Consider the following 26,988-nt stretch of genomic DNA (forward strand, 5'->3'; position numbering starts at 1 on the left):
GGTAACCATTCTGAACTGAGGAATTGGTGCACTGGTGAAGAGCAGAGAAAAGGCCGCTTGGTGGCTTGCTGAGAGTTGAAGACCACTGGGTGAGCAAAAAGTTGCCTCAACAAAGGCACAGCAGGCTGTATCTGTGCAAATGAGAAGACACATAAATGAGTCTCAAAAAGATTTCCAGATCACCTAAGGCAACCCCAAAGAGAAAATAGATGGAACAATCTGATGCTGGGAACCACCTGGACTCCCTAAACTGGCAACAAAAGAGGATCTGGAAAAAATGAAATCAGAAATAATTTCTCAAATACCAACAGAGATTGTGGACATAGTGCAAGACATGATTAATAAATCTAGAGCAGACACAGATTAATAAAAAATAGAGAAGCTGAGGAATATGATGGAATTCCAACACAGGAAACAAATGGAATCCATAAAATAGATGCAAACAGATTTCAAGGAGATTAAAATCTCCATTGAAATTCTATGCAGAAGAATGAGCCAATGTGAGGACAGAATTTCAGATATAGAAGATAGGATTGCTATTAATAACCAGGTAAGAAAAATTTATTAAAAATAGTAAGGGACCACAAGAAATCAATCCAGCAACTGCTAGATGATGCAAAGAAGAATACCTTAAGAATGATAGGAGTCCGTGAGGAAACAGGAGAGAGTGCAGACAACATAAAAATACTGTTCACAGAAGTAATGGCAGAAAACTTCCCAAGCAGGGGAAAAGAACTTGACCTAGGGATAAGTGAGGCATATAGGACTCCAACTAGCCTTGATCAACAAAAATTTACACATAGGCATATAATAGTTAAGATTCCACAAACCCAACAGAAGAACAAAATTCTCCAAGCAGAGAAAAGAAACAAATCACATACAAAGGAAATTCCATCAGAATCACAGCAGACTTCTCATTGCAAACCCTCAAGGCAAGAAGAGCTTGGAGTGACATAGTTCAAGCCCTAAAGGAAAACAGCCTCCAACCCAGATTGATGTACTCTGCAAAACTATCTTTCAAAACTGATGAAGAAATAAGACACTTTCATGACAAAGAGCACCTGAAGAACTTCATGAATACCAAACCAGCACTCCAAAAATTTTTAAAGAGTATCCTAGGAAAAGACAATGAGGATCACACCTCCAGGAAGCCCAGGAGAGTGAATTCATCAGGCACAACAAAAAATTAAATGCAAGGGGGAGAATCCAACAAAAAGAAAAAGTCATGACAAGGATGAGTCAATACATATCAGTTAACCATCAATGTTAATGGTCTCAATTCACCAATCAAAAGAAATAGACTAGGAGAATGGGTCAAGAACCAAGATCCAACAATATGCTGCATACAAGACACACACTTAAATCAAAAAGAAACTCATAGACTGAAAGTTAAAGGGTGGAAGACAGCACTCCATGTGACAAGAACCCCAAAAAGAGCAGGAGTAGCTCTCCTCTTTGCAGATCAAGTGGATTTCAAACCAACACTGATGAAGAGAGACAAAGAAGGACACTATATCCTTGTAAAGGGAACAATGCGAGAGGAAGAGATGACAATCATAAATATCTATGCACCAAACACTAGTGTGCCCAACTATGTAAAACAAATACTAATGGACATGAAAAATCAAATAAGCACTAATACAATAGTAGTGGGGGAACTCAATACTCCACTGTCACAAATAGATAGATCAACTAGACAAAAAATAAGCAGTGAAACACTAGAACTCAAACTCTTGAACAAATGAACTTAACAGATGTTTACAGAGTGTTCCACCCCACAAAATCAGAATACACATTCTTCTCAGCTGCACATATGTCATTCTCCAAAATAGACCACATACTTGCTCATAGAACATGTTTAAGTAAATGCAATGGCATTAAAGTTATCCCCTGTATATAATCAGACCATAGTGTGATGAAATTAAAGATCCATAGCAAAAGAAATCACAAAAATTTCATAAACACATGGAAATTGAACAACACACTTCTGAATAACCAATGGGTCACAGAGGAACTTAAAGAAGAAATCAGACAGAAATCACCCTGCTGCAGACAGGCAGGTCTGCCCATGCCCTACAGAGGTCCTGAGTCGCACAGAACACTCTGAATCAGCCCGCTGCAGACAGGCAGGTCTGTGCATGCCCTACCGAGGTCCTGAGTCACACAGAACATGCCAAATCAGCCCACTGCACACAGGAAGGTCTGTGCACACCCTACCGAGGTCCTGAGTCATGCGGAAGACACCAAATCATCCCTCTGCAGAAAGGCAGCCACCTGGTTCCACACTACAAAGATACAGAGGACAGCAGACCACCAGACCAAGGTACTGAGTCCCACTGTTCCCGGCCCAGAGGTAGGGGCTTCTGAGCCATTGTCCCTCTGCTCCTGGTCCAGAGGAAGGGCCTTCCAGGCCACCATCCCTCCAGCTGCTCCCAGCCCACACGAAAGGGCTTTTGGGTCACCATCCCTACCACTGCTCGTGGCCCCTAGGCCACCTCACCCAGCTCAGAGGAGGTAATCCGTGCAGGCGCTAACAGCTCCCTGGCCCAGTCAAATGAGAAAACACATAAATAAGTCTCCAAACCAGACTTCCAGATCACCTGCAGCAACCACAAAGGGAAATGAGATGGAACCCTCTGATACTCAACCACCTGGACTCACTGAACTGGGAACAAAACGGGATCTGGAAAAAATGAAATCAGAAATAATTTCTCAGATAACAGGAGAAATTGTGCCCCTAGTGCAAGACATGATTAATCTAGAGAGGAGCTGAGGAACATGATGGAATCCCAACATAAGAAACAAATGGAATCCATAAAACAGATGCAAATAGATTTCCAGGACATGAAAAACTCCATTGAAAGTCTACACAGCAGAATGAGCCAATGTGAGGACAGAATTTCAGATATAGAAGATAAGATTGCAATTAGTGACCAGGAAAAGAAAAATTGCTTCAAAATTATAAGGGAACACGAGAAATCAATCCAGCAGCTGCTAGATGATGCAAAAAAGAATAACATAAGACTGATTGGGCTCAATGAAGAAACAGGAGAGAGTGCAGATGACATAAAAAATCTCTTCACAGAAATAATGGCAGAAAACTTCCCAAGCATGGGAAAAGAGCTTGACATACAGATAGGTGAGGCATATAGGACTCCAAATAGGCTTGATCAAAAAAATCTACACATAGGCATATAATTGTTAAGATTTCAGAAACACAACAGAAGAACAAAGTTCTCCAAGCAGTCAGAGAAAAGAAACAAATCACATACAAAGGAAAGCCCATCAGAATGACAGCGGACTTCTCAACACAAATCATCAAGGCAAGAAGAGCTTGGAGTGACATATTCCAAGCCCTAAAAGAAAACAGCCTCCAACACAGATTGATGTACTCTGCAAAACTATCTTTCAAAATGGATGGAGAAATAAGATACTTTCATGACAAAGAGCACCTTAGGAACTTCGTGAATACCAAACCAGCACTCCAAAGAATTTTACACAATAGCCTAGGAACAGACATTGAGGATCACAACCCCAGGAAGCAAAGCAGAATGAACCCATCTGGCATCACAAGAAATTAAATGTAAAAGGGGAGAACTCAACAAAAAGAAAAAGTCATGGCAATGACGTCAATACATTTCAGTTATAACCATCAACGTTAATGGTCTCAATTCACCAATCAAAAGAAATAGACTGGCAGAATGGGTCAAGAAGCAAAATGCAACAATATGCTGCATACAAGAAACACAATTCAAAAGGAAACTCACAGACTGAAAGTTAAAGGGTGGAAAACAATCCTGCATGAGACAGGAACCTGAAAAAAAGCAGGAGTAGCTATCCTCTTGGCAGATCAAATAGATTTGAAACCAACACTGATTAAGAGAGAGGAAGAAGGACACTACATCCTTGTAAAGGGAAGAATCCAAGAAGAAGAGATGACAATCATAAATATCTATGCACCAAACACTAGTGCACACAACTGTATAAAACAAATACTAACAGACATGAAGAGTCATATATGCAATAATACAATTGTAGTGGGGGACCTCAACACCCCACTGTCACAAATAGGTAGATCAAGTAGACTAAAAATAAGTAATGAAATACTAGAACTCAATCGAACTCTTGAACAAATGAACTTAACAGATGTTTACAGAATGTTCCACCCCACAAAATCAGAAAATACATTCTTCTCAGCTGCACATGGGTCATTCTCAAAAATAGACCACATACTCACACGTAGAACATGTTTAAGTAAGTGCAAAGGAATTGAAGTTATCCTCTGTACATTATCAGACCATAGTGCGATGAAATTGGAGATCCATAGCAAAAGAAAGTGGAAAAATTTCATAAACACGTGGAAATTGAACAACACACTTCTGAGTAACCAATGGGTCACAGAGGACATTAAAGAAGAAATCAGACAGTTCCTTCAATTAAATGACAATGACAATACAACATATTGGAATCTATGGGACACAATGAAAGCTCTCTTACGAGGGAAATTCATAGCAGTGAATATGCATATTAGGAAAACAGAATGAGCCCAATTAAACAACCTGATGCTGAACCTCAAGCTTCTAGACAAAGAAGAGCAGCACAACCCCAAAGCTCATACAAGGGAGGAAATTATAAAGATCACAGGAGAAATCAATGCAATGGAGACTAAGAGAATGATACAAAAAATCAATGAAGCCAAGAGTTGGTTCTTCGAAAGAATCAACAAAATTGATGAACGTTTAGCCAACCTTACCAGAAAAAGGAAAGAAAAGGCCCAAATCCATGCAATTAGGAATGAAAAGGGTGAAATTACAACAGACCCAGCAGAAATCCAGAGGATCATCAATACCTACTTCCAGAAGCTATATGCCAATAAGATGGACAACACAGAAGAAACGGACAGACCTAGATACATATGAATTACCAAAGTTAAACGAAGAAGACCTAAAAATTCTGAACAACCCAATATCAACCAATGAAATTGAAAATTTAATTAAAAACTTATCAACTAAGAAAAGCCCAGGTCCTGATGGCTTCACTGCTGAATTCTACAAGACATTTAGGGAGGAACTGCTGCTGCTACTGTTAACTCTTCAGTGAAATTGAAAGGGAAGCAATACTCCCAAATTCATTCCTGGAAGCAAGCATCACCTTGATCCCCAAAGCAGAGAAAGACCCAACTGAAAAAGAGAACTATAGGCCAATCTCACTAATGAACATAGATGCAAAAATCCTTAATAAGATACTGGCAAATAGAATGCAGAAGATCATCAAGAAGATCATACACCCTGATCAAGAGGGATTCATCCCAGGGATGCAGGGATGTTTCAATATACAAAAATCAATTAATGTAATACACTATATCAATAGAGCCAAGGACAAAAACCATATGACTATCTCCATAGACGCAGAAAAAGCATCTGACAAAGTCCAACATGCATTTATGATAAAAACCCTACAAAAAATTGGAGTGGAAGGTCTCTACCTGAAACAGATAAAAGCCATCTATGAAAAACCAACAGCCAATATCATACTCAATGGTCAAAAACTGAAATCCTTCACACTAAAATCAGGAGCAAGACATGGATGTCCACTATAACTACTCCTGTTCAATATAGTTTTGGAAACAGTATCCATGGCAACTAGACAATGGAAAGAAATAAAAGGAATAAAGATAGGAAATAAAGAAGTCAAATTGTCATTCTTTGCAGATGACCTGATACTCTATATAGAAGACCCCAAGAACTCCACCAAAAGTCTTCTAGACTTAATAACCAAATTCAGTCAAGTAGCTGGATACAAAGTCAACACATAAAAATCAATATCTTTCCTCTACACAAACAACAGACTCACTGAGACAGAAATAAGGCAAATAATTCCTTTCACATTAGCATCCAAAAAACTGAAATACCCAGGAATCAACCTAATGAAAGAAATCAAAGACCTCTTCTCTGAAAACTGTGGCACCCCGAAAAGATAGATTGAAGATGATATCAGCAAATGGACAGACATCCCCGGCTCCTTGCTAGGAAGGATTAATATAGTGAAAATGGCCATACTTCCAAAACTCCTATATAGATTCAATGCAATTCCAGTTGAGATTCCAGCAGCATACTTCATGGACCTTGTGAAAACAATCCAAAAATTCATTTGGAACAAGAAGAGACCCAGGATAGCAAAAGCAATTCTAGGTAACAGTGACATGGTAGGGGGTATCACAATCCCCAACTTGAAACTAATCTGCAAAGCTATTGTGATAAAAACAGCAATGGACTGGCACAGAAACAGACCTGAGGGCCAGTGGAACAGATTAGAAGATACAGAAACAACCCAAGACATACTCAGCCATCTCATCTTTGATAAAGGAGCCAAACACCCTCACTGGAGGAAAGATAGCCTCTTTAATAAATAGTGCTGGAAAAATTGGGTTTCAACTTGCCAAAGATTAAATCTAGACCTATATCTCTCTCCATGCACTAAAATAAAATTTAAATGTATTAAATATCTAAATATTAAAACCAAAATGCTGAACCTCCTGGAACAAAGGTTAGGTAGAACTCTTGAAGACATTGGTGTAGGAAAAATTTTGGGAACAAAACCTCTGTTGCCTGTGAACTAGTACAAACAATCAACAAGTGGGATCTCTTCTTATTAAAAGCCTTCTGCACAGCAAGAGAAACCACCAGCATGTGAAGAGACAACCCACAATGTGGGAAAAATTCTTCACCTGCTCTTCCTCAAAGGCCTACTATCTTGAATCTATAAAGAACTTAGAGATCAGACCTCCCAAATTTAAAGACCCAATCCAAAAATGGGCATCTGAAATGAACAGACATTTCTCAGTCAAAGAAGTAGAACTAGCAAATAAATATATGAAAAAATGTTCAGTGTCACCGCTTATTCGAGAGATGCAAATTGAAACAATGGGCTGAGTCCACCTCACTCCAGAAAGAATGGCTGCTATCATGAAATCAACCAATAACAAATGCTGGTGGGGAAAGTGGAACCCTGCTCCGCTGCTGGTGGGAGTGTAGACTGGTGCAAGCCCTATGGAAATCAGTATGGAGGGACCTCAAAGAATTAGGATTGGAAGTCCCATTTGACCCAGCTATTCACCTGCTGGGTATCTTCCCTAAAGAATTAAGAGAATCATACCACAGTGATATATGTGCACCCATGTTCATAGCAGCACAATTTGTAATAGCTAAAACTTGGAAACAGCCCAAATGCCCATCAACTAGAGATTGGATAAAGAAAATGTGATTTTATAATAAAATTGAGTGCTTCTCAGCCATAAAAAATGAGAAATTAGAGACATTTATAGCTAAATGGTTGCACATTGAGGTGATAGTCTTAAGTGAAATAAATAGGACACGTGTAAATACTGAATAGTTTCTCTGGTGTGAGAAACTAAAAGTGTAAATAAGGACTAAAAGGTATTATACATAATGTGAAAGAGGAAAAAAAGGGGCAAAGGGGAAGGGGAAGTAGGAGGGGTAGGGGAAAGAAAAAAGGGAATCAATTAATATGATAAAATGGAAAAATGGAAACAAAGTCTTTTTAAATAGGGAAGGATTGAGGAGTGGAAAGGAGGGCAGGGGAAGGGGCAAAAATAAGAACCAAAAGAGAGTATGTAAAGATGCATATTTCCAATGATGAACATCATTATATTGTATACCTGAAATGTACCAATGATTAAAATGAATAATTGATAATGTGAAATAAGAAGAAAAGGTCCTAAGAGGTAGGGGAAGTGGGAGAGTTAGGGGAAAGGAAAGAAGGGAAAGGAAAAATGATGAGAAATGGAAAAAAATTGAAACAAAGTCTTTGTAAATAGGGAAGGGTGGAGGGGTGAAGGGAGGGCTGGGAATGGGGAAAAAATAAGAACCAAGATACATCATGTAAAGGTACAAGTTCCCAATGAGAATTGTAAATGTATTGTATACCTAAAGTGTATCAATAAAAGAATTTAAAAAGAGAGACAAAGAAAGAAAAGGAATAAAGATATAAAACAATGAAAATAAATTGTCATTATTTGTAGATGACCTAATACTCTATGTAGAAGACCCTCAGAACTCCACCAAAGTCTTCTAGACTTAATAACCAAATTTAATAGAGTAGCTGGATGCAAGGTCAACACAAAAATCAACAGCTTTTCTCTACAGGAAGAGCAGACTCACTGAAAAAGGAACTGGAGAAACAACTCCCTTCACAATAGCATTCAAAAACTGAAATACCTAGGAATCACCCTAATGAAACAAACTCAAAGACCTCTACTCTAAAAACTATAGCACTCTGAAAAGAGATTGAAGATGATATCAGAAAATGGAAAGACATCCCTTGCTCCTGGGTAGGAAGAATCAACATGGTGAAAATAGCCATACTTCCAAAACTGCTGTATAAATACAATGCAATCCCAATTGAAATCCCAGCAGTATACTTCACAGTCTTTCAGAAAATAATCCAAAAATTCATTTGGACCAAGAAGAGACCTAGCATAGCAAAAGCAATTCTAGGCAATAAAGGCTAGTTAGGTGGTCTCACAATCCCCAACTTGAAACTATACTACAAAGCTAGTGTGATAAAAACAGCATGGTACTGGCACAGAAACAGACCTGAGGTCCAGTGCAACAGATTAGAAGTTGCAGAAACAACTCCAGCAACATTAAGCCAACTCATCTTTGACAAGGAAGCCAAATACCCTTACTGGAGGAAAGATAGCCTCTTTAATAAGTGGTGCTGGAAAAATTGGGTTTCAACTTACCAAAGATTAAAACTAGACCTATTTCTCTCACCATGCACTAAACTAAAATCTAAGTGGATTAAAAATCTAAATATTAAAACAGAACCACTAAACCAGCTGGAAGAGAGGTTAGGTAGAACTCTGGAAGACATTGGTGTAGGAGAAGATTTTATGAACAAAACCTCAGTTGCCCATGAACTAGCACAAACAATCAACAGTTGGGATCTTATCTTATTAAAACGCTTCTACACAGCAAGAGAAACCACCAAAAGTGTGAAGAGACAACCCACAATGTGGGAAACAATTTTCACCTGCTGTTCCTCAGACAAAGGTCTACTATCTAAAATATATAAAGAACTTAAAAAAATCAAACCTCCCAAATTTAAAGACCCAATCCAAATATGGGCATCTGAAATGAAGAGACATTTCTCAAAGAAGTAGAAATAGCAAATAAACATATAAAACATGTGCAACACCACTTGTCATTCGAGAGATGCAAATGGAAATAACACTGAGATTCCACCTCACTCCAGAAAGAATGGCTGCTATCATGAAATCAACCAATAACAAATGCTGGTGGGGCTGTGGGAAAAAAGGAACCCTGTTCCACTGCTGGTAGGAGTATAGACTGGTTCAACCACTGTGGAAATCAGTATGGAGATACCTCAAAGAACTAGGATTGGAAGCCCCATTTGACCCAGCTATTCCCCTGCTGTGTATCTTCCCCAAAGAATTAAAAGAATCATACCACAGCAACATTTGTGCACCCATGTTCATAGCAGCACAGTTTGTGATAGCTAAAACTTGGAAGCCACACAATTGCCCATCAACTGGAGACTGGATAAAGGAAATGTGTTTTTTTAAAATAAAAGTACTACTCATAAAAAATGACAAATTAGAGACATAGCTAAATTGATGCACATTGAGGCCATACAGTTAAGTGAAATAAATAGGACACACATGTAGAAATACCAAATAGTTTTTCTGGTGTGAGAAACTAAAAGCGTAAATAAGGACTAAAAGGTATAATAGATAATGTGACATAGGTAGAAAGGGAGCAAAGGGGAATAGGGAGGGGTAGGGGAAAGGAAAGAAGGGATTAGAATTTGTATGAGAAAATGGAAAAATGGAAGCAAAATCTTTGTAGATGGGGAAGGGTGGAGTGGTTGAAGGGAGGGCAGGGGAAGGGGGAAGAAATAAGAACCAAGATAGATTACGTAGAGATGCAAATTTCCAAAGATGAATGTCATTATATTGTATACCTAAAATGTACCAGTAAAATTAATTTTTAAAAATAAAGGCAGATAAAAGCATTTGGTTCCTTTCTAGATGGAAGTAATAAAATTTATCTTAGTACTCTACACGTATAGTAATAATTCCTTGGTTCATGAATCCTTGTGTTCATGAACATTTTCGCTCTTGAACAGAAGCACTTGACAAAAATTTGCTTCTGTTTCTGAACTCTGCATTAGGTGACCAATACAACTGCAGCTATCTTCCCTATTCTGATATGTGGTTGTGGCTTCCTATAGTTGAGATTTCAGTCACAGACAGACCTGTGCACACTTGCTGTGAGGCTTTTTCTGTGCTTTTTAGAACATACAGTACTGTACAATATTATTCAATACAACATGGCTCCAAAGAAAGTGCAGAGGGAGCATGGTGGTTAAAAGAAAATGCAGAGCAGTAATGAAGATGAGAAGAATGTGCAGAGCAGTAATGAAGGTAACAAAATGTAGAGCAAGAATGGTAAGATGTAGGTTTCGAAGAAAATAACTTGAGTTGAAGAAGGAAATTGGAGAAAGGCATGAGCGTGATATTCATGTGCCTACTGATCTGTTTTTGGAGTACCAGTTTGCAAAGTCAACACTCTTGACTATTTTGAAGAATAAAGATGCCATGAAAGAAGCTGATGTGGCAAACGGAGTAATGATGTTAACCAAGTGGAAGACACCAGTGCTGAAAGAGGTGGATAAACTTTTTTCAATAGTGAATCTGTGACCTGTGAAAAATCCAGGAAATTGCACAGTAATTTACTTCAAGAAAACCTCTCTTCAAGTGCAACAGGTGATGAGTTTAAAGCCAGTAGAGGGTGGTTTGATAAATTCTGTAAAAGTAGTGGTATCCACAGTATGATAAGACACAATGAGACTTGCAGTTCTGACAAGTCCACTGTAGAAGCCTGCAAGAAAGAATTCATGAAGGCAAAAAGGATATGTTACTCAACAAGGGTTCAACTGTGATGAAGCAGGGCTCTTCTGGAAGAAGATATCAAATAGTCTATATCATGCAATTAAGAAAAGGCACTGCCAGGGCACAAACCCATGAAAGACAGATGACCCTTTTGTTGTGTGTGAATGCAACCACTGGTCTGAAGATTTAGCCATTGCTGGTGTACCATTCCTAGACCCCCCATGCATTCAAAGAACAGAATGTGAACAAGGCCAGATTTCCTGACATGCGGAGGGCCAACGCAAAAGCCTAGATCACAAGGCACTTGTTCATGGTATGGCTGCCTGAATGTGTTCGCACCCACCATTAGAAAATTATCTTACTGACAGCCTACTGCCTGAAAGTTGCCTTCTTCTGATGGACAGTGCCGTGGCACACCCTCCAGCTTTGGTGGATGATATGGACACTGAGTATGACTTCATAAAGGTCAAGTTCCTCCCCACAACATGACATCTCTTCTGCTGCCCATGGACCAGCAATGATCTGCAATATAAGAAGATGTATGCAAAAGCACTCTTCACCAGGTATTTTAATGTCACTGAAGAGATCTCCTTGACTTAGAAAGAGTTCTGGAAGAAACATTTCAGTGTCCCCCACTGAATTAGCCTCACTGACAAAGCCTGGGAAGATGTCATGTACCACACCTTAAACTCAGACAGGAGGAAACTGTGGCTAGAATGTGTCACTGCACATGACTTTGAAGGGTCTGATGCACAGGTGTTGGAGGAGATTGTGTCCAAGGGCAAGAGTAGGGTCTGGACATCAATTGTGCAGACATAAAGGAGCTTGTTGATGACCACAAGAAGGAGCTGATGATGGATGAACTGCTGAACTCCAGAGTGAGCAGCAGAAGGCACCTGTTGAGGAGCATTCCACTGAGGAAGAGGAAGACAGGGAGGAGGTTAGCAGTGATGTGATAGAATCCATTATGGAAAAGTGGAATGATTGCCAGAATTTCTTGGAGAAGGACCACCCTAACATAACTGTATGAATAAAGTGTTGAATCTGATGAATGATAATGTGGTCTCTCATTTCTGGAGGATTATGCAGTGCAGGAAAAAACAAGTGACATTAGACAGATTTTTTTTGTCAAAATTGACCCTGCAGCTAAGAGACAGAGGAAACCCCTGAAGGAGATCTCAATGTCCTTATGGAGAGGGACTCTCCCACCGAACAATAACTTTCTCCCTACCCATCTTCCTGTCCTCCACACCAGAAGTCACCTCAAGTAAGGGTTGTTTTATATTTTTATGGTTAAAAAAATACATGTGGTTCAAAACAGATTAACCTTATTTATATTGAATCTTATAGGAAAATTTGATTTGGTTCCAGATGAAAATCAGTTTGTGACTGCATTCATAGGGGTCAGAATGGATTAACTTTATTTACATTGAACCTTATGGGGAAGTTTGATTTGGTTTATGATCATTTAGGTTTATGACCAGAATCATGGAATGAATTAAGTTCATGAATGGAGGTAGCACTGTACCTAATGATCTCTTTGTTAAACAGGTAAGTGATGAATAAAAAAATGAATGAAAGCAATCAGAGTTCTCAAACTTACTCTCTTGTCTAAACTGAGGTTACAATATACTTCCTATAATGTTGTCCTATGTGGGCACAGTAGCTGCTGACCATACCAGAGGCATAGTTCTGAAATCAGAAGGGCCTCAGACATCCCTTGTCCTAACTTCATAGCATTAACCTCAGTTTTAAGTTTTAAAATATAAACATACACACACACACACACACACATTAATACTCATTTATCTGTTTAACACCTGTCTTCCCCAATATTCACAAAACAAAGACCTTGGATGCCCAGTGTCCACTACATTGTAAATACAGCTGGTTTTTATTCATGTATGTGTGCAATGAATGAATGTCAATGGCTAAAATCACAAGGTAAGGGATAACAGATAGTTATTTCTAATGAGAAAGCCTTCTCGTTCTACCATCTGCCTGGCCCTTGCTAAGATGGCTGTGGCTGCACGTGATATTGTACGCCTCTTAAGGATTCCAGCAAGGCTCCCATGAGATACTGGATGTCTAGAGCTCTCTGAGGCCCATCTGCTTACGTGCCTCTTGAAGACCTTTCTGTAGCTTCTGCCCCTTGCTGGACACCAGAAACTGTGGGGGCCCTGCACTTTCTCTGCCCTGTTTTGGAGAAAGAGCATAGGTCTTCTGCTCATATGCCTTCCTGCCCATTTTGGAGTTCTCTTTCTAGACTCTTGCGGGAATTGGGCTGTTGAACATCAACTACTTTCAAGGCCTAAATTTTGTACTTGCCTTCTGACTTCTGTGCCTTCCCCTGGTCTGCAGAATCTCTTACTTGGGGCAAGATAGACACTCATCTCCTGGTTAAGTGTTCCCCCAGATTATTATTATTTTTTTTTTTTAGATTTTCCTTTTCCTTTGAAAACTCAAAAGCCAGAGATTTGACTTACATTTTCCATAGTTACTCTCTTTTTCCCAAGGCAGTATCTGCTGATATTTGAATGGGGGGAAATGTGAAAGGATATACATAAGTTTTGGAGAAAATAACCCATAGTTAATCTCTCAAAAATACAACTGGCAAAAGGTGATCCAGTTTCAAGAGAATGACATTAGCTGTGGTTGTCCAAATTTTCAAAGTCATTCACCAAGTTTGTCATTTTACATCTGATTCTAGAAAGAAAGAAGCATGCCACTTGCGAGGGAGAACAGGAGGTCTGCAAAATGAGTGTCTCCAAGGATGCCTGTCCTGCTGCTGTTGTAAAGTTTCTCCCAAGCAATTGAGGCTCTGATAGAGTAAATATATGTCATGTTATTTAGGAGGGATGGCAGGCTGAGTCACTGAGTAACAAGCTCCCATGTTGTCTGTGGGTGATACGGATCTCATATTAAGTGATGGGCAGTGAGAGTTTCTTCTGTCATTCAGTGACACGATTTTAGGCAAGGAAGGTAAAATGTCTGCATCAGCTAGAGATGATTATAACAGATATCACCTGTCTTAATAGCCCTCACTTCATCTGCTAAGCTGTGGCAAATGACATTTTATGCTTTATCATCAGGCTGCCAGACAGGGCTCAGGTAACCACAGTGTATGTAAAATCTCATGCTCTATTGCACAATAGTTGGTGTTTGCAAGGGAAATATGTATCCTAAAGCTTTTTATAGCATTTGTTCCTTCACAGCAAGAGAATATTGCAAGTTTGTGTAAAGCTTTATATTGTCATGCTTAACCACTGTGACTTTTACAACTGCATGCTAGCTGGAGCCCAGAAAATACTGAGAAAACACTGTGAAGATATCATTAAGTGTTGCCTGCTGCTTTGTAATCTTCAGAAGTTACAGAAAGACATAGCTTCATATGTCACTTCAGATTCTTTTGGGTGTATTAACAATCTGAGGTGTCATTCTTAATAACAGGTCATTTTAACCAAATTCTTTAGTCTTTCTATGGAATATTTATCAGTCATGTATCTCTCTACTTCATTATCAAATAAGGAGCTAGCAGGGATTTTCAACACCTCACAAAACCAATATGAATGCACCTGTTTAGGGGAAGGGAACCAAATGTTTCAACTTCCTAAATTGTAGCCCTAGATAAAGACTCCTGTAAGTGGCAGCATGGATCCCACAGATTGTGAGTCTCCGATGCAGAGCCACTTTTTCTACCACAAGTGACTTGCTGTCTGTGGAAGCAGCTAGTGGTTGGCTTTTAGGGATGCGATGAATTCAGAATGGAAAGACAAGATAGGACATTTAAAATGAATAAGATATTAAAGAACTCAAATTTTAGGAAAACTACTTCTCAATAATGGTTACATTGAAATAGAAAGTTTTTAAAATTTTTGAGCATGGAAACATAACACAGGTTTTATTGGTCAGGGCAAAAAGCCATTACTCACCCAATAATAGATCAGTTTTCGTACTTATAATCTTGATTTCTAGGACAGATTTTCTAACTTAGAATTTTAATGAATTCCTTTTCCTTCCTTCCTTTCTTTTTAACTTTTCTTCTTTTCTTCCTCTCTCCTTTTCATCATGTATTCTCACTCAGAAATGGGATGGGGGAGAAACTACACAGTGTATACTAACCACAATCTCAAGGCTTCTAAGCTAAGAATCTGACACAAGAAGCATATTCTACCTATGGTCTTATCTGAGGAAATTACTGTTCTTCCACAGTCGAACAGCTAGAAGGAAAGGCTTGTTTGAATTAATGAAAAATTTACAATATAATCATGTTTTTAAGAATGGTAGGAACTCTCCTCCAATGCGATATTGCTGATATTTGATTTGGAAAAGAGGAAACAATTTTAAAATGAAATGACTTAAAACATCATTGTACATTTTCTCCAATATTTTAAATATATAGCATCATGTACTATCCTCTGGTTAAAGTTCCCTTCATCTTTTAAAATAAACCACACCTATAATATATTGATTACATTTCCAGATTTATCTTTGATAGTGTGGAATGAGAATTTAGCAATATGAATTCAGAACACTAGAATTTTATATGTTTAGCCAACGTTTTAGGACTGTTTGATAAATTACTTGACAATTATTTTTGCAAGTTGTCATGTTTGCTTTTTGGTAAGCACTTGACTTTATTTTCCAAACAAAGATAACTGATACTTGTCCTTCATGAGTTTATATCATATGTAATTCATAAATTTATAATCATGAGCACAACTAGCACACACAGACCTGAGTATAAACCCAGTGATTTTGGTGAGCACAAATCTCAGTTGGAAGGGCAAAAGTTGTTGGGCATGCTGAGATCCTACTTGCCATGGGCACTTCCTATGGGAAGGGCAGTTGTAAGCATCTGTTAGACAAGCCTGGAGAACAATGGCTAGTCTGAGAGTAGGTTAACAGACCTTTAATTAAGAAAGTTCTTACTATAAATACATCTTAATTAATATGCATAGATAGTAACTCTTAAAGAACATTTTTTTTGCCAAGTGTTTTCTAGCTCAGGACTTGCAGAACTTGCCTTAATGAACAACCAAGGCTCACTTATAATCAGCAGAATCTGTCTGCACACATAATTGGTGTTCTAAAGTGCTTTCCTCCAGCAATCTAGTTTACACTGTGGTACTGTAATTGGTTTGTTTATCAGACTGTTCTTTTTTTCTTAGATGGAAAATGATAATGTTTTGCTCCACTCCTCACTGAGCTCTCACAATTTTTAAATTAACGATTTGGAGATTTAATGAACTCTTCTGTTTATAGATGACAGAGATCCTAAATACCTCTATCAATGTTTTCAGTTAAAATTTCTTTTTCTTGGGCCAGGGATTTAGCTCAGTGGTTCCGGTGCCTACCTCACAAGCACAAGGTCCTGAGTTCTATCCCCGGTACCAAAAAAAAAAAAATTCTTTTTCTTAAACATTGCTAGTAATAAAGCATGATATTGCAATGACAGTTTAAAGAAGAAAATAAACAGGTATTCTTCCTACTAATATTAAATCAATAGATTTGGAAAATTTTAGACCCAAGAGAGTGGGAGAAGAGTGTGTGTGTGTGTGTGTGTGTGTGTCTCTGTGTGTGTGTTTACACATGAAGTCAGACACATAAAGAGGCAAAGAGAGAGAGACAAAGAGAGAGATGATAGGCAAAAAAAATAAGACATACAGCGACAGTTTCAGATTTTATATACATATATGTATATAGAGAGATTTTATGCATGTGTGTGTTTACACAGAGAGAGAGGAGAGAGAGAGAGGACAAAGAAATAGAAAATAAGAGATAAAAAGAGGAAAGCACTTCAGAAATGGAATATACAGAAAAAAACAACCAGACATCATGAGAGAGAGAACATTTAGTGAGAAAGAAGTTGAGCCACCCGAGCAATATTGCTCAGTTAGCTTCATATCTGCCCTCTACAAAGCTGTAGAATGTACATGTGTGGGACCAAAAGGCCTTGAAGAGCCCACATCACTGAACAGGACAAGGAAGCAGCCCAGGGCCAAAGAGCAGGCACAAGACAGTATGAGTAGATCTCATCCTGGTTATTAATCTGGTGGCTCTGCACCACTTGCTTCATGTGTATTAAATGTGGTTTTCAACTCTGAATATATTTAAAATCTTTTGGCTACAGAAAGGTACTGAAGGAAATCTCTGTTGGAGGACTAAATCCAAATGAAACTGTACAGGCCAACTTAGAAGCCCAGCTCCTATCCAAGCTGGACCATCCAGCCATTGTCAAGTTCTATGCAAGCTTTGTGGAGCAAGATAATTTCTGCATTATCACAGAGTACTGTGAGGTAAGACTCCTTTTTTCTCTTGGAAATCTTAGTAAAGGTCTGTTGTGGGGTGATGCACATTTGTAATCTCAGCTACTCTGAAGTCTGAGGCAAAGAAGATTAAAAGTTCAAGTCCATTTCTCATAATTATTCCTTTCCTTTCCCCTACCCCTCCCACTTCCCCTTCCCCCTTGTACCTTTTCTTCCTATTTCCCATTATTATACCTTTTGATCCTTATTTACACTCAGTTTCTCACACTTGAGAAACTATTTGGTATTTACACATGTGTGTCCTATTTATTTCACTTAAGAGTATGGCCTCAATGTGCATCCATTTAGCTATAAATATCTCTAGTTTCTCATTCTTTATGGCTGAGTAGTACTCCATTTTATTAAAAAAACCACATTTTCTTTATCCAGTCTGCATCCAATTAAATTAATGAATGAAAAAAAAGTTCAAGTCCCAGCATGGGCAACTTAGTGTGACTCTGTCTCAAAATAAAATAAAAAGGTCTGAGGATTTAGCTCAGTGGTACAGCAGCTGCCTAGCATGTGCCAGGCTCAGGGTTCAATCCCCAACACAACAAAAACAAACAAAAATAAAAAATCTGTTGCATAGTAAAAAGGTTTATATAAGAAAACATCTGAAAAGTTTAAATACCAAACCACAAGTTGAACTATAAAGACCTGAGGCTGCATATCTTGCAGCTAGGAATGGTCATCTCTATGTAACTGACAAAACTCATTCCTAATAAGTTTCTCCCTTTGGCAAAGTCAGTCAGACTGAATATATTTTAAGGAGGAATTTCTACATAAGAATGCCCAACCCCCCTGCAAATGTTCAATGATTAATGGACATTTAAATACCCTAATGGAGGGTACACAGAGCAGAGGTATATTGCCTGAGTTTTGGATTCTATGACTTATTTTCTCAACGGAAATTTGAAAATAAAAATGTTGCTTGTTTTCTTTACTGAAACTCTTTATATTTACTGATTTGTTATTTATGGCTCCAAGTATTTGCAGTTTTCTCTCCTACTCTCTGTTCTCTTCAAGTAAGAGCTTTGTATTTTACTGAACTCCACTTGACCATGAAGCTGCTTGGAAAGGTGCAAGAGAGGAAAACTGACAATGCAGAGTTGTAGAATAGCTCTGTGTATTTACTCTTGAGAGAGTAGGTAGAGGGAGAAAAAAGGGGTGAGGTCAGGCAAAGAATACCTGAAGATGGCTTGCTCAGAAAATGTCTCCTAGAACATTCTGGGAAGCTGGTTACCCAAATGCTTCATGGGAGAATTTGGAACTATTTAGAATAAGTGAAGTCATTTTATCACTTGGGTCTTTCTAGGACTCTAAAGAAATAACATTAGAAAGAAGTCATTCTTTAAGATAGAATGAGGCTTGTTTGGGTTAGAAACTTTGAAATCTAGATACAACTCAAGGATCCTGTATGTTTGAGAGGCAGGAAAGAAGAGGCAGAAGAGGCAAGAGGAGAAAAAAGAAACTCAGAAGGAGTACAGATAGCACCAAATCTGATTTTGCTTGCCTTATACATTAGCTGTGTATCATCCAACATGAAACCAATAGCTAAATTTATCTGAATGAGTTTGAAATATTTCAAATCTTGACAATTCCCCTTTAGATCAGCCTACTCAGCTCAGTCTTGCTGTGTGTTTCTTTATCCAGATCTTGCCTCTGCTTGGAGGAAAGCAGGAGGGGGGAGGGGGATCCAGGTCACTTGAATATCCACCTTTCCTTTATCCAGTGGATTGTTGAGAAAATTAATAAAATGATGAGGTGTGGAGAGTGGTGATATTGAACAATTTCTCTGGCAATTATTTCGCTAGTCCATGCAAAACTACAGATATTTGCATATATAGTTATAATATGATGCCCTTGCTATAATTTAATCATTTTTTCTTCTTTAGTTCCTTCAGTTAATAAACTCAGAAATAATGGGCCCCTACTGCTTATGACTACTGCTACCTCTACTGTTGCTTTGGCATATCAACATTTTCAGATTTTATCCTGATCTTAAAATATTAAACTATAGTTAGTTTTGTTCAATAGACTTTTCTGTGATGATGGAAATGGTGTATACCTGTGTTTTCTGATTCAGTAATGGCTAGTTACACATGGTTTTTTAGCCCTGGAAGTTTAGTTAGTACAACTGCAGAGCTGGATGTTAAATTTTGTTTAATATTAATTAATGTAAATTTGGATAACCTTGTATAGCTAGTGGCTACCATATTGGACAAGTCTAGATGATATACTATAACTTTTTATTTCCCTATATTAATTTTTACATCTTTTATTTTAATATAATTTAAAACTACCAGACAGGTTATAAGAATAGCAATGAACTCCCAGGTATCCTTCATCCAGAGTCCCTGGTCCAATTGTTATATTTTTCCATATTCACTTTATTATTCTATTTATCTTATCTCATCTTACTGCTTCTCCTACATACCTACCTACCTACCTACCTAATTTTTACCTGAGTCATTCAAGAATCATTTTGTAATAGTTTAGATCTTGAATATCCACCCACAGGTTGCCAGCCTGTGAAGCTACAGGGAAGAGGTAGAACCCTTGGGAGGCAAGACCTAGTGTGAGGAAGTTAGGCCATTTGGATGCAGGTCTCCTCCCCTTTTTCTTTGCTTTTCAGCTTTACCATGTGCTCCTAGCCATGACAATCTACCTTGCTGTAGTCTCAAAAGCAATGGAGGCAGTTAATCATGGACTGAAATCTCTGAAACTTCAAGACAAAATAAGGTTTTATCCTTCCAAGTTGATTTTCCCAGGCATTTTGGCACTGCAGTGGAAAGCTGACTATCACAAAGTTGTAGACATGCTGCCCCTTTGTCTCAAAATACCACTGCTTTTTCTAAGGCCAAGGACTTTCTCTTAATACAACCACAGTATAATGATAAAAACTCAGGAGATTAACACTTACATAATGTAAGTATGTGATCTGGTGGTTTTGAAAGTGAGGCCCCAGTCTAGTATCATCAACATCACTTCGGAACTTGCAAGAAATACAAAATTCTTGGCTTCCAGCCCAGCCATACCAAATCAGAAATTCTGGGGGTGATGTTCAGCTATATGCATTTTGTTAAGCCTATTTGGTGAGTCAGAAACAAGATGGAGTTAGAGAATCATTCATCTAATTCACAATCTATATTCAAATTCAGCCTCTGGGTCTCATTACATCCTTAGAAGGGACATTTCTATGAAAATGTTTTTTATTGCACAGGACCCAGTCCAGGGTCAGTTGCATTAATTTTTAAATGGTGCCAGTTTCCGTGGACTGAATTTCTCTCCTGGGAGGGGACATTGCCATGGTGATGACTGTGAGGCTGCATGGGAGGGCAGCTGAGGGACTGCCAGTGCCCTTTGGACCACCACCAGTCTGTTATACTGTGGCTACTTCCCAGTTCCTGAGGAAGGAGGTGTGCAGGTTGCTCTGTTCTTATTAACAGAGATATTTCTTTTCTTCAACACAAATTTACTCTTAACTCACACAAAGCTCACATTATTATCTTCTTTTTACTGAGGTAAAATAGTAATACAGGAAATGGCAGTTGAAGTGGCTGATCTCTTTATCACCAAGATCCCTCTTTTTAATTGGACCTTTCAAGACTGCAATATAGGCAGTGTGGTGGCGCACACCTGAAATCCCAGCACCCAAGAGACTGAGGCAAGAGGATCTTCATAAGTTTGAGGCTAGCCTGGACTACATAGTGAGTTCAATGCCAGCTTGGAAAACACAGTGAGGCCCTCCCTCAAAAGAAAAAAAACAGATATATACAAATGCAGTCATGAGTCCTTGATATCTACTACCCAACTCTCTGGACACATCACCTCAGATCATTTGTATAAGAAAGCAAACAACTGAACTCTCACAACTCATCAAAATTTAATCAAATCATCGGGTTATGGTTCCAAAACTACAGAAGTGGCAGAATATTTCAAATACTGATGTCTTTTCTTCTCTTCCATGCTGGGAAGAAATGGAAATACTGTCTCTTGTCCCTTCTTCATACTTGTCCACTCTTCATCATTGCTTAGCCATTTTCTTTCCCATTGCCCTTCCTCTTGGCTCTACATCTTCAAATCCCATCCAGCTTCCTAGGTCCAGTTCAAATGCATTAATCAAAGCTCTCATAATCTCCTGGGTAAAATCACTCCTCACCCCACAACCTCAACTTTCATAGCATTTTTATCTTGCATGGTACTCAACACAGCATGTATCATATAAACCATCTCACACTCTCAACATATGGGATTGATCTTTTCCTGATTCATTTGCCTGTCACATCATGGGCCCACACAGTAAACCACAAAGAAGTTAGCACTCATGACATTTCTTTCTTTTCATTTTTTACCATTTGTTTCTGTTGCCTCCACCTCATTTGTGTCAAACATTAATAATAAAAGATAAAATATTGGATCCTTCTAGCATGTGTCAAAAGTCTTCTGTGTTACTGTATTTTGCTATACATCTAACAATGTACTGTGCTAGAGGCCCGTGAAATACTATATGAGGGCCTTCTGTCTTGGTGAGGATGAGGCATCCCCAGAATCCTGGGCACTATGGTGGAAGACACAGAAGATTAGGTGAGATCACATCTTCAGCAGAGATGGAGTAATAGTGGAGATAGCATAAGAAATCAGGGCAAAAAGGAGTAAAGATTGGACTTGTTTGTGTCCTGCTTGGAGATATTAACATAACTAAACAAAAACCATATCAATAGAATAGTAGATCTGAGCCTTGACTGCACAGTAAAATCATCTGCAGAGCTTTCAAAAGTCTTTAGGTCTAGGGCCCACCTCCAGAAAATCTGATTTAATTGCTCTAAGGTATGGCTTAGACAACAGGACTTTTGAACCTCTCCTAGTGACTAACATGCAGCCAGAGAACTACAAAACAGAGAGAATGGATAGTGTGGAAACAGACATAGAGTCATAAAGGTAAAGCAAAGATGAGGCCCAAACCCGAGAGCGGAAAAGTCTGGCAAGATTGTGGACATAGTTTTATGACCAGGCACCTAGCTTGTTGCTATCACTCATGAAAATCACCCAAGACATTCTCCTTGATGCCCGAGCAACTTCTGGTTCCAATTCAGCATTCCCTGTACACCTCTTCTGACAAGAAAAAATATGCTAACTCAACATGAACTCCCTGTTGCCTTGGAAATTCCTGTTCTCTCCTGTGTATATGAATAAATTGATATTCTGGATTATTTATTGGTTCCTTCTGATCTTGAAGTTCACAAAGGCTATAGTAATCAAGGGTGTTCCCAAAAGCCATTACTAAGTCCCAATTCTATGTCAGACACAATTCCCAGCCAGAGTATGGGGTAATAGAGATAATATAATATTTCTTTAATGAACTCATCTGGTAGGTTAATGGCTAAAGTATAAAGGGACATGTGGTATTATGGGAAGAAGGGAGTTAAAGTGCTACTGGAGCTAATAACAGAAAGAGATGACTTCCGATTACAGGAACTATGGAGGGGCTGGCATGTTATATTTGAACTTGAAGTGTGAGAAGGATTTGGTCAGGTGGAGTGGAGCAAGGACACTGCTGTTAAAGAGAATGATATGATAAAAGGCTCAGAACTAGAAAAGCATGAGATGTAGCTCAGGATACTTCACCTTTAATTATAATGTGCTAACAGTTAAACACATCCCCTAATTTAGCAACTTATATAACCATAGTATTCTTATCAAACCAGGAAATCAATATTTTTGTCAGTTTCTCTTTAATCCTTTTTATCTATTCCAGGATCCAATGTAGGACTCTACATTGGATTCTGTATTACGTTCCTTACTCTCTTGTAATCTATAAGAGTTTTCCTTTCTGCTTGGTGACCTCAATGAGGCTTTTGATGAGGACTAGTGAGTTATTTAGAGTAGAATATTTCTCAGTTTGGGATTTTCTTTTTTTTTTTCTTAAACTCTTTTATTGTTACATTTTAGGTATACAACACAATTACATTTCTCATTAGGAACTTGTACCTTTACATGATGCATCTTGGTTCTTACTTTTTCCCCATTCCTAGGCCTCCCTTTACCCCCTCCACCCTTCCCTATTTACGAAGACTTCATTTCCATTTTTTCCATTTCTCATCATTTTTTATTTCCCTTCTTTCCTTTCCCCTGCCCCTCCCACTACCCCTACCCCTTTGGACCTTTTCTTCCTATTTTGTATTATCGATTATTCATTCCAATCATTGGTATTTTTTAAGTATACAATATAATGACATACATCATTGGAAATTTGCACCTTTACATAGTCTCTCTTGGTTCTTATTTTTAACCCTTGCCCAGCCCTCCCTTCAACCCCTCCATTCCTCCTGATTTACAAAGATTTTGTTCCTATTTTTCCATTTTCTCATATTAATTCCATTCCCTTCTTTCCTTTCGCCTAACCCTCCGACTTCCTTGCCCTTTGCCACTTTTCTTCCTATTTCACATTACATTTTATACATTTTAGTCTTTATTTAGTCTTTATTTACTCTTTATTATATTTTATCTGGGTTTCTCACACAAGAGAAACTATTCGGTATTTATACATGTGTATGTCCTATTTCTTTCACTTAAGAGTATTGCCTCAGTGTGCATCCACTTAGCTATAAATGTCTCTAATTTCTCATTTTTTATGGCTGAGTAGTCCAATTTATAAAAAAACACATTTTCTTTGTTGATGGGCATTTGGGCTGTTTCCAAGTTTTAGCTATTACAAACTGTGCTGCAATGAACATGGGTGCACATATATCACTGTGGTATGATTCTTTTAATTCTTTGGGGAAGATTCCCAGCAGTGGAATAGTGGGGTCAAATGGGACTTCCAGTCCTAGTTATTTGAGGTATCTCCATAACGATTTCCACAGTGCTTGCACCGGGCCACATTGCCAGCAGCAGTGGAGCAGGGTTCCTCTTTCCCCACAGCCAGGCCAGCATTTGTTATTGGTTGATTTCATGATAGCAGCCATTCTTTCTGGAGTGAAGTGGAATCTCAGCGTTGTTATCATTTGCATCTCTCGAATGACCGGTGATGGTGAACATTTTTTCATGTGTTTATTTGCTATTTCTACTTCTTTGACTGAGAAATGTCTGTTCATTTCAGATGCCCATTTTCGGATTGGGTCTTTCAATTTGGGAGGTCTGATCTTTTTAAGTTCTTATTAGATTGGAGATAGTAGACCTATGTCTGAGGAAGAGCAGGTGAAGAACTTTTCCCACATTGTGGTTTGCCTCTTCACACTGCTGGTGGTTTCTCTTGCTGTGTAGAAGCCTTTTAATAAGAAGAGGTCCCACTTGTTGATTGTTTGTGCTAGTTCATGGGCAACTGAGGTTTTGTTCATAAAATCTTTTCCTACACCGATGTCTTCAAGGGTTCTACCTAACCTCTGTCCCAACTGATTCAGATTTTCTGTTTTAATATTTGGATCGTTAATCCATTTTTATTTTAGTTTAGTGCATGATGAGAGGCATAGGTCTAGTTTTAATCTTTGGCAAGTTGAAGTCCAATTTTTCCAGCGCCATTTACTGAAGAGGCCATCTTTCCTCTAGTGAGGGTGTTTGGCTCCTTTATCGAAGATGAGATGGCTGAGTGTGTCTGGCATTGTTTCTGCATGTTCTAATCCGTTCCTCTGGTCCTCAGGTCTGTTTCTTTTCCAGTACCATGCTGTTTTGATCACAGTAGCTTTGTAGTAGAGTTGCAGGCTGGGGATTGTGATACCCCCTGCCATGTTTCTGTTACCTAGAATTGCTTTTGCTCTTGTGGGTCTCTTCTTGTTCCAAATGAATTTTGGATTGTTTTCTCAAGGTCCACGAAGTATGCCGCTGGGATCTCAATTGGAATTGCATTGAATCTATACAGCAGTTTGGGAAGTATGGCCGTTTGCACTATATTTATCCTTCCTAGCCAGGAGCTGGGGATGACTGTCCATTTGCTGATATCATCTTCAATCTATCTTTTCGGGGTGCCATAGTTTTCAGAGAAGAGGTCTTTGATGTCTTTCGTTAGGTTGATTCCTAGGTATTTGAATTTTTTGGATGCTTTTGTGAAAGGAATTATTTGCCCTATTTCTCTCTCAGTGAGTCTGTCATGTGTGTAGAGGAAAGCTATTGATGTTTGTGTGTTGACCTTGGAACCAGCTACTTGACTGAATTTGGCTATTAAGTGTAGAAGACTTTTGGTGGAGTTCTTGGAGTCTTCTATACAGAGTATCATGTCATCTGCAAAACATGACAATTTGACTTCTTCATGACCTGTCTTCATTCCTTTTATTTCTTTCTGTTGTCTAATTGCTGTGGCTAATGTTTCCAGAACTATATTGAACAAGAGTGGTGAAAATGGACATCCTTGTCTTGTTCCTGATTTGAGCGTGAAGGATTTCAGTTTTTTGACCATTTAGTGTGATATTGGCTGTTGGTTTTTCATAGATGGCATCTATCAGTTTGAGGTAGAGACCATCTATTCCAACTTTTTGTAGGGTTTTTATCATAAAGGCCTGCTGGATTTTGTCAAATGCTTTTTCTGCGTCTATGGAGATAATCATACGGTTTTTGTCCTCAGCTCTATTGATATAGCATATTACATTGATTGGTTTGCATATATTGAACCATCCCTGCATCCGTGGAATGAATCCCACTTGAATCAGTGTGTATGATCTTCTTGATGATCTTCTGGATTTTGTTTGCCAGTATCTTATGAAGGATTTTTGCATCTGTGTTCATTCGTGAGATTGGCCTGTAGTTCTCCTTTTTGGTTGGGACTTTCTCTGCTTTGGGGATCAAAGTGATGCTTGCTTCCAGGAGTGAATTTGGGAGTATTGCTTCCCGTTCAATTTCATTGAAGAGTTTGAACAGTAGTGGCAGCAGTTCCTCTCTAAATGTCTTGTAGAATTTAGCAGTGAAGCCATCAGGACCCAGGCTTTTCTTAGTTGCTAAGTTTTTAATTACATTTCCAATTTCATTGGTTGATATTCGGTTTTTCACAATTTTTAGGTCTTGTTCGTTCAACTTTGGTAATTCATGTATATCTAGGAATCTGTCCGTTTCTTCTGTGTTGTCCATCTTATTGGCATATATGTTCTGGAAGTAGGTATTTATGGTCCTCTGGATTTTTGCTGGGTCTGTTTTCATTTCATCCTTTTCATTCCTAATTGCATGGATTTTGCCTTTTCTTTCCTTTTTTGACAAGATTGGCTAAAAGTTTGACAATTTTGTTTTTTGTGTTGAAGAACCAACTCTTGACTTCATTGATTTTTTTGGTATCATTCTCTTAGTCTCCATTGCATTGATTTCCCCTCTGATCTTTATATTTTCCTCCTTTGTATGAGCTTTTTGTTTGTCCTACTCTTCTTTGTGTAGAGGCTTGAGGTTCAGCAACATATTGTTTAATTGGGCTCATTCTGTTTTCCTAATATACGTATTCACTGCTGTTAATTTCCCTCGTGAGACTGCTTTCATTGTGTCCCATAGATTCCTATATGTTGTGTTGTCATTGTCATTTAATTATAGTAATTATCTGTTTTTTTTAATGTCCCCTGTGACCCACTGGTTATTCAGAAGTGTGTTGTTCAATTTCCACTTGTGTATGAAATTTTTCAAGTTTCTTTTGTTATGATTCTCCAATTTTATCGCCCTATGGTCTTATACGGAGAATAACTTCAGTTCCTTTGCACTTACTTAAACATGTTCTGTGTGTGAGTATGTGGTCTATTTTGGAGAATGACCCATATGAAGCTTAGACGAATGTGT

At 38.4% G+C, this 26,988-nt stretch overlaps 1 protein-coding gene across 22 annotated transcripts in view; it reads left to right on the forward strand.

Moving 5' to 3' along the window:
• Nek11 (NIMA related kinase 11) overlaps positions 1 to 26,988 on the forward strand; it is a 328,322-nt gene that overhangs the window by 59,221 nt on the left and 242,113 nt on the right. For 21 of the 22 annotated variants that reach the window (XR_015441122.1, XR_015441120.1, XR_015441118.1 and 18 more), the window contains one exon: positions 17,070 to 17,235. The exons of the other annotated variant lie outside the window; for it this stretch is intronic. Coding sequence is in view for 10 of the 21 variants with exons in the window: in XM_087186939.1 (XP_087043065.1) it covers positions 17,070 to 17,235 (166 nt within the window). In the remaining 11 variants the exon portion in view is untranslated. The remainder of the gene's footprint in view (positions 1 to 17,069; positions 17,236 to 26,988) is intronic. 22 annotated transcript variants of the gene reach the window in all.

The sequence above is a fragment of the Heterocephalus glaber genome, unplaced genomic scaffold (assembly GCF_053883595.1).
Source record: "Heterocephalus glaber isolate CG9 unplaced genomic scaffold, H.glaber_assembly_v1.0 deba00001504, whole genome shotgun sequence".
NCBI classification, from domain to species: domain Eukaryota; kingdom Metazoa; phylum Chordata; class Mammalia; order Rodentia; family Bathyergidae; genus Heterocephalus; species Heterocephalus glaber.